This window comes from Merops nubicus, unplaced genomic scaffold (genome assembly GCF_000691845.1).
Source record: "Merops nubicus isolate BGI_N331 unplaced genomic scaffold, ASM69184v1 Scaffold54365, whole genome shotgun sequence".
Lineage (NCBI taxonomy): Eukaryota > Metazoa > Chordata > Aves > Coraciiformes > Meropidae > Merops > Merops nubicus.
Window position 1 is genome coordinate 516 of NW_008612666.1, and position 9,337 is coordinate 9,852.

Here is a 9,337-nt window from a genome sequence, read left to right on the forward strand (position 1 = left end):
AATAAATCTTATTGAATGGGTCTAAAATTTTGGCACTTCTCTCAAAAGTGAATGCTAATGAAGAAATATATTCCAGATGATTACAGATTTCTCTTATATGGATAATGCCCCTTATCTGAGTACACTCTTCCCTGTGAGCCATTATTGTAGTTAGACTACCATTTAAATTCTCAGCCCTCACATTCTTATTTTACAAAGAAAAACTGAGGACCTAGGTATTAATTTCAGAAAAACAAATTGGGAAAAGCAAAAAGATAACTAACTGAAAATCAAGTATTATAAAACAAAACTAAACGTTTTCATAAGGTGACACAAGACCTTCTTCAAAAAGAATACCTTTTTTTGCACTTACTAGCTCTCCACCATAACTCAGAGTTCTGTTTCCTAACACATCAGTGACATGCCAGATAAAAAAAGTGTAAGTTCACCAAGGAGGAAGACAGTGAAGCACTCAAAGGCCCAGCAAAGTTCAGAAGCTGAGCAAGATGATTCCAAACAGAATTCAATGTACATAAACACAAGCCAACCAACTCTTGGAACAACATCTGCTTCATGTATCATTGTAATTCTTCCCTAACTGAAAGCAATGAACAGTATTGACATTATGCCTGAAGGACAAGCAAGATCTCTCCATTTAACAGAAGAAATATCCCAGTTATATTTCAAAAATATTCCAAATATTAAAAAAATATCCCAAATATTCTAAAATTACAAAGCATTCCTTTGAACACTCTTCTTGCACAGATTGTCAGCAATTTTTATCTGAAGCACTCAAGTTACAACATACACATGTGGCAAAATGCCCACTGAAAGGTGAAAACTTGAAAACTCCCATAGAGCATCTCCTGACTACCACTACCACAACAAATACACAGAACATGAGTACAAATTTTTGGTACACAAACATTAAAAAAAATGGCTTTTTATTATTACAGCATTGTAGGTAAAATGTGTTACACTAATTCATAAACTTATCTTGGTTTTGATTTGATAATGATGGAGACGGAGCATGAAGAACTTTTGTTTAAGCTGACTGCTAATCTGATGTGACTGAGCTTTTCCTTAAGCACTAAAGACACTTAACTCGACACAAAGATCCATCCAAGCTGCCAGTCTTCAGCTATTTACTCAGCTTATTCATTGTCCAATCCTTCTGCCCAGCTCAGTATTACAGACACTTTTCAAACTATTTGTAAATTAAACATTTGCAGGACATAAAAAGACATCAAATTCTCATTACCTTTCCCCCTTGGTCTCGGAAGAAATCATCCCACTTTTTCAGCAGAGATACGACGACAGAGTTGTCATGATGCTTGATTAAAAAATAAGGTAAGGCTGTAACCCCTTCTTTCTGACAAAGTTCATCATAGGCTTTCTGAAGTGCTTGAATCTAAGAGCAAAAAGACAACTGTAACCCACAAAAGAACAGAGTCCCACTCCATTCTATGTGTTTTCAGTGTTTATTTGAAACTCTGTCTTTGGATCATGACAGGTATTTTCACACTATTTATTACTACAGAACTAATGAGGGTCTTCTGAGAAGAAGGGAACCAAGCATTTTTCACTGAAAAAACCCAAAGTGTTTCTCATTATGCCATTAAAAAGCCATTCAAGGTTTTGCACTAACTTCTGTCAAAGCAAAAGGCACACGCAGGCATACTGATTTACTTAAGGAAAGAAAATTGTTAACTTTGCTCCTAATAAAACCAAAAAAACCCTATCCAGTTCTTTTACCTGTCCAGTCATGCATTTTATTAAGAATTTTGTAACTGCTATTAACTTAGCACTCTCAGGGGAATATCCCTTTAAAAAAAGGTTCTTAAAAGTATAATGAGTTTCAAAAACATAACTATATTTTGTGTAAGCTGTATATAAATATTAAAATTAACATAACCATTCTCTTCAAGAATTGTTTGCCACCTCCACATCTAAATGAATAAAGCTGAAATGATATTGTATGAAATCTCTTGGATTAACAACAAAAAAGAGGTAAACAAAAAACCCACCAGGAAATAAGAAAAGTGAAGACTTTAAAAGAAGTAAGATTCTCAAATTAATTCAGTATGTGCTAACAAAAATATTCAGTCTTACAGCCCACAGAACTGCTTAGGGCTGCAGACTTCATAACATTTAGTATTTTCAATACCTGATTTAATGGGAACCTGTCACCAAGACATACTGGTTTCTGAATTATGTGTATTCCATCAGGGAAGCAGAGAGCAGGGTAGCAAAACCAGTAATAGAAATTATACTTTTTTAAATCCTAGGAATAAAAAAAAATAAATCTAAAATTAGATAAACATATAAATTGAAGTAAATTATGCTTCAGAATACTAATCATAATTGATGGCTGATGACAACCATTGTAATCACAGTTCTCTTCACAACGCACTGTGTGATGATTTTAGATTATACTACAAAAAACGCTGTAAGACTTCCCTTCTCTGTATATGATTTTATTTAAGATTTAAACAGTGTATGTACAATACTTCAGTTTTTGCTAGCTGGAACTTTATTAAAACTTTCCATTTGTTAAACATGGAACAGTTGTTCTACTTTTATTAATATCTCTAAGGTTGTCAGGTAATCTTATATATTTGTAGAAACGAATATCAGATGGCGCCAGCAATTTTTAAAGAATATATCCTAGAATCTGCACATGAGAACAGTTTATTAGTTTCCTAAAAAACGTTTTCAGACATTTTAAGATAACTGAGAATGATCCTGATAACATTAACATGCTGATACTAATACATCATTTCTTCTAAAAGGAAACTACTTCATTGTTTCCACTACACAGTATGAGCCAGGTTACTGTTACTCACTGCGAATGTCAGCAGCAGGAACCTGTTCAAGAGCAAAGGGTTTTCAAGAGCAGCTCCAGATTTGATTGATTCCCATATCTGTCGTTGATTGTGGGGACAAGAAGGAAGAGAAGGGCCAGAGGAAAAAAAAAAAACAACAACAAAAAAACACCAAAGTAACATAAGAACAACTGCAGAAACCTTTAATTCTTCCAGATACCTTTAAAATGCTGAAATTAATATTGCCAATGACCCACTGTGATCTTTTCCTAACTAGCCTCATCCATGCTATTATCTATGCTAAAAAGATTCTAGAGGCACAGACACATACTCCCTACAACAAAGATTACAGAAGCTGGGGAACGAGGGGAGCATTAGTTAATGGATCAAGCGTGGAGCTTCAAACAAACCAAACCTCACCTCACCAGGAACAGTCCCTCAGGTGTATGAACTATTAACACCAGCACAAGATAGAACAAACTGTGGTAGTAATACAGGCCTTGACTGTACTCTCATCTTTTTCATTCATGGGATCTCTAGATACTAGATATGTGATCAAGGCCTTTGTCAAAACAAATTTTTTAAATGTGCTCTACAGAATCCAAGGCACTGGCAGCTCCAAAAGCACTGTTAAGCTTCAAATGTGGCCTAGTAGAATACTGAATGAAGTCCTCCAAGTATAATTAGCTAGTTTTTACACTCTTGTAAAGGACAGTAAAAAGCAAACATTAACCTGTTCCTTCCCAAAAAAGTTAAATCCCAAGGCTACTATATGGGTGAGCACAGGCAGCCTCTCCAGTATTTGGGGCAGAGACTGTAAAGCACTTTACTGGGTAATTCCAAACACTTTCTACCAGTTGATTCGAATTTTAATCTTACCTCATTTGCTTCTTTTTCCAGAAGTGACTTTTTATCACAGGATTTGAAAGTCTCAAAAGTGTTGGTATTATACAATGTTCCAAAAGCAGGGCAGCAATGGGCCGGTATTGAAGCATTCCTGAATAGAAGGAAGAAACCTCTGGAATTGGATCCTAACATCTCTAACATGACCAGCAGTAGTTGCAGTAGCTATCCTATGGTGTAAGTTTGCCCTGAAATTGTCAAATGATGAGGCACAGTAACAAAATTTAAGGATGGTTGTAATGACAACATTTTATATTCATGAACATGGATTGGTAAAAGAACCTGTGCAAATACACGTCTGCATTACGACTTCAAAAACAAATCAGGCATCTGTATTATCTCAAAACAAAGGGGCATTAAATCACAGACTGAACACTTGAAAATTCTGTTGAAATATAAACTGTCTGTGACAAATGTGATTTTCACAAAGAAAAAGTTAAGACTGAACTTTAGATGTCAATCTTTTATTCACATGTTTAAAAAACATCTCAAAGGAAGCTTAAACCAGGCAAAACAATTGAGTAGCTGTTATAGTTTGTAAACATCACCAGCTGGAGAAGAACAGTATATATTTTTTTTCTCCCTTTTTGAATGTAAATGAGGTTACAAACCTACAATATTCCCTTAATTTATAGATCCGATTGATTTCATTGACTCCCTTAACATCGTTCTCCTAAACTGATATGTTCATGATCACTGCTAAAACTCAAACACAGGAAATGTTTAAGTTACATAGTAAATACACATTGACGTAGTTTCCAAACAACTTTGAAGCTAATAGGGAACTCCTTGTGATCATCAAAAGTGACTACCTAAAGTACAGAAAATTACTACAGTAGGAATAAACACTACGTAAATGGACCTTTCCTGATTTTTTGTCATAACATTTGAGAGATCAAATACCGTGGTACCATCTGAAATTCCTGTTCCAGTGTCACAGCTTTGCTCCCACTGCACTTTCCTACACATCCTTTCAGTATCATAACTGAAAGCTTCTACCTAAGAATCAACAGAATAACATCTAAGAAATCACCTCAAAATGCACAAAGCCTCTCCAGGCTCCTGGCATCCTGACCAAGAAAGGCAGAGAAAGTATCTTCTGTGATTTACAACTTCGTAATCCATCAGTTCAAAACAAACAAGATGATAACTCCAAAGACATCTGTTCCTATGTTAGTTTTGCTAACTCTGGCATTTGCTGGAAATGAAATCTGTGTGGAAAAAGTATTTCCCTTCTCTTATTTTTGCTGCATACTCTGAGCAGCTTTGGCTTACTTTTCACTCTGGGGATAAAGACAAAAGTACAGAATTCCAGTCCTAAAAGTGAAATACTTTGGAAGATAATAAAATGTAACAACTAGGGATGGTAAAAACTATTTTGATAACTTAATTTTAATGACAAATCCTTAGTAAATAAAGATCTAAAGAAAAATTTGATCGTAAGTTAGACAACTGAAATATGCTCCATTACACAGAAGAGCTGAAAAAATGGGGAAAAAAAACCCCAGTATTTTATATAAACATATATAAAATTAAGTGAATTTGAGACTTACCAGCATATTTGAAACTTGGCCTTTCATATTATTACACTGCTTCAGACACAGGGAGCTAATGCTTGTGACTCAAAGCAGTTTCTCCACTGTTATAAAGTTCATGAAAATGTGTATTTATTTTCATGGAAAATCTGCCCAAGTATTATTATATATCAAAGCATCACTGTTAGCAGGGGAAGTGTCTTCACATAGGAATTAAGATAAACCACAGTACATACTTACATATCAAAGGCACTAAACTCCAGTGTCAAGCGAGCTGGCAAACCCAAAGGATCACCTAGACAAAAAGCAGTAACATGCTTCTTTTAAAGTGAAATATGTAGGTTAATTTCCCTCTTTTTGTTAGCATAAATTATAAACTACCCACAGATACACTACAATTCACAGCTCACCCAGCCATGTTCCCTAATGTTTCAGCCAAATACCTAAAATACGTCACACAAATATTCAGAGGAGAAACCCAAACAGCTAAGCAAGAGGTTCGGTTTCTACCTACCATTGTAGTAGTACCCTTTGATAACTTTGGGGGTCTCATCCAATCGGTACTCGTTGAGCTTCTTCTGGGTCAGTTCATGCCAGAATCCTGCATCCAAGGCACTACTGAAGGGAGCAAACTGCAGCTTTGAGATTCCAGGATCTACAGGGTGGTGCAGCTCACTCCCGGCATCTGCCATGTCTCTAGTTAAGAGGCGCTGTTCCACAGAACTCTGTAAAAGCAGAGGCACCTCGTGAGGAGACACACAACTGACTCAATTACCCTTCACTACTCAAAGCTCCTTTTTAGTACAGTTTGTTAGGGTAAAGTGTGGAAAGCCTTACTCTTCTGAATGTCCAAGGAATTCCAGTTTTTAAAATCCCTGATCAGAGAACCTTTCAGTCCAAGCAAAGTCCTTCCAATTTCTTGCATGTAAAATTATGAAAGGCAAGTATATGTTCTGCTTGGCCAAGCTGCCTAGGAGTACTTGATTTCCTAAAGACATCACATGACTTCTCCTATTACTTAAAATACTACTTCTGAACTATGCACTTCTGAGTCTACCTAGGTAGTCATCTAAAAGTCAACTTGTATCACTTAAGTTCTGATGGAATTTAAAATCCAAACTAGTGCTTCACTCTCAGCCTGCCATGAGAGCTGAACACCCATAAGCTTTTACAAATTAACATGGAAAACTAGCACAGGGAAACGAAAACCAAGAAAAGTCTTGCAGCGAGTGAAGGGCAAAGCTGGAAACAGAATCCAGAACTTCCTTAGCACTAGCCACTAGAAAGTCAATGTGGTATCCAAGTCTGGATTATTTCCTTACAGTTCTTCTCTCCTAAAGGTCTTTGCACATGGGAAGTACTTATTTTATTTTTTTTAATAACACAAATCACTGCTCCACATGGGCTAAGCAGTATTTCTTTAAGCACATAGTTCCCAATTCACCATACTTACAAATCACAGCATTTTAAATGTTACTTCAGAACGAGGAGTAAAACATCTAAACTGGGCTACTTCAACCAGGTGCAACAGTCCCCCGGCTCAGGCTAGCAGCCTTCACTTCACTGGGAGCCAATTCAGCTCCATCTGCTCATTTTCTCACAAACTCATCCAATCCTCAAGTGTTGCCCTCGAGAATCTCCTTTACCTACTATTAACATCCCTCATGTCTATGTCCACACGTGCTAAGGTGCAAGTTTTCAGGGACACAATCCACGACACAGAGGACTCAAAAACTGTAGGTTTTTTGTTCACAACACTCATCCAATCATCTTGAAAAGATTCCTTCAACCCACTAATTTTTAAAGACTAAATTTTTTAGATTCTGCAACATAATCCCACATGATCTCGTTTTGTTACTGACCCTTCACGAGACCCCCGTGACCTTTACAGATGGATCAATGGTAGGATTTTACACACAGGAAAGTCAAAACAAGGTTCCCAGCATACCGTTATCCAAGACCAACCTTAACAGATGCACACCGGTTTTGCTGCATTGTAGCTGGGTTTGAACAATTCCCAGTTTATTGTCCTGTGAAGTCACTTGTGCAGGAGAAACAGAACTTCCATGAGTCTCTTTCCTGCTTTTTGTAGCAGGGGGAAGAGAATGAGAGGTGGACCTGATGTCTTAATGACTGCCAAACAGCCCAGCTCGTCTCTGAGAGCAAGACCCGGTTATGCTTCTCCTTACACAACACTCCCTCACAGCCTTCAATGTAATCCAGCTAGGCCTTCTATGTCCAGTTTATACTGGAAATTCTTCCTTCCTTGCTGGCCACTTGTGGAATGTGGGGGTTTGGCTAGAGGTTTGAGGTTTTCCATATTTTTCATAGAGAAAGCTAAATGTTTCAGTTCTGTCACGATATCTTGTTTTAACCATCACATTGCAAATACATAATTTTGTCATCTCTTGTCCTTCCCCTCTGCCTTTCTACTTCTTTTTAAAAATATTCTTAATTTTTAAGAGCAGCTGGAATTTCTGGGAGCATGTCCTGTCATAGTTTACTTGGAAAACCTCTCAAATCTCTATTAACATGGAAAAAATCAGTTAGTTTCTTGAACCATTGCAAGTACTAGAACTACACACATCCGAATTAGCTGAATGGAATTTTCTGACCATTTTTATCCATTTTTCTGTGTCCAAGACATAGGAGCAGCAAAATAAACTAGCACACATTTAATTTTTACTACTACACAGGTCTTAAGACTTACAAAACTTTCTGGTCTGCAATTAAATGTCACAGAAAGCTTATCATAAAACAGGCAAACAATTGTTTGTCATATAGATGTTAGCAATAACAGACACATTACATGGTACTTGATGCAAAGGCTGTCATAATAAATCTTTCATTCCCAGGTTCAATAGCTGGCTAGTCAATATTACTCATAAGATCCCCCATCCCCTCTTTTTCAGAAGTTTGGGAAGGTATTATTTAACACCTATAAAAAATAAATTACTAACAAAAAGCAACAAAGTTGTTGCTTTCTTTGCCAGACAAGCTCTATTGGAACTAACTAATTTACTCATTCCTTCAAGTCTTTTTCCAGCTTTTCAAACAGGTGGCATTTTACCCAACACTAAGGTGTATTATCAAACATTTCAAACCACCAAGAAGCTGACAGTACCTGGCAGCACCTGAGGAACACAGAGAGAAAACACCAGCCTAGAAGGATCCATTGGGAATGAATTTTAACAGCCTGCTTGTTTTCATTATTACCTAAAGAGTTCTTGTAAAACTGAAGGAATACAAACAGGAGGCCTCGCTGTACATGCAAAGAGAGAAGCAGATAAAATGAACTCTGACGTATTGATGCTCCTGAAAATAATTTACTTCGATGTAAATATTCAATAAGCCAAGGTAAATTTGTGCAACAAGTTTTAGAAAAGTGAAGTAAAAGATGAAATACATTTTGTAGAACTTGTATAGAGAAATTTACACAGCTACTGACAGTAACAACAGCCAATGGGAGAATATAATAAAAAGGAAAAAAAGACACATCCAAAACTTTAAACGTGGAGGCAACCTTAAGAAATCTATCCAAAACTTTAGATGTGGAAGAAACCTTAAGAAAGCCAACCAAAACTTTAAATGCAGAAGAAACCCTAAGAAAGCTATCCAAAACTTTAAATGTGGAAGAAACGCTGAGTTTCAAAAGGGCACAGTTGAAAACTGGGCTTGAAAGGAGCAGATTTACCATACACTTTAGATACTCCTAAACTGTGAGACTGGTAGGAAATTTCCCAAGTGTCATCAGTAAGGATAACGCCAACTATAGAAGCACTATCACTAGTCTAGGCTCTAGCACTTGTTCTTAAATAACAAGCATTTAGAGCTGATCTCACAGAGAAATATAAGTGAAAAACACACCAGGACCTGCAATATCCGTCCTCCCCTTGACAGACCTAACGAATCTGTTGTAAGAGTATCACCAGCGTTTAACAGCGTTTAAAAACAGTGAAGTTACAAGTTTTAAACCAAATCCACCCAATCCCCTGCGGCTTTTACACCGAACTCCCGCCTCGGCGGAGCAGAGCAGAGCCGAAGCGCTCCGCAGAGCTCCGCTGCCCCGGGGGCCCGCCCCGCACCCCCCGGCCC

General features: G+C 37.1%; 1 protein-coding gene across 1 annotated transcript; it reads right to left on the reverse strand.

Annotated features, from left to right (window-relative positions):
- Positions 1 to 1,240: 1,240 nt before the first annotated feature.
- Positions 1,241 to 5,934, reverse strand: LOC103774199 (ubiquitin-like modifier-activating enzyme ATG7; the record flags this gene model as incomplete). Its single annotated transcript, XM_008941588.1, has 6 exons — positions 5,757 to 5,934; positions 5,483 to 5,537; positions 3,684 to 3,801; positions 2,826 to 2,903; positions 2,147 to 2,263; positions 1,241 to 1,390 (listed from the first exon to the last, which is right to left on the reverse strand). Coding segments are annotated over exons 1-6 (696 nt in total), but the record flags the coding sequence as incomplete, so codon positions are not given.
- Between the last annotated feature and the right edge of the window lie 3,403 nt (positions 5,935 to 9,337).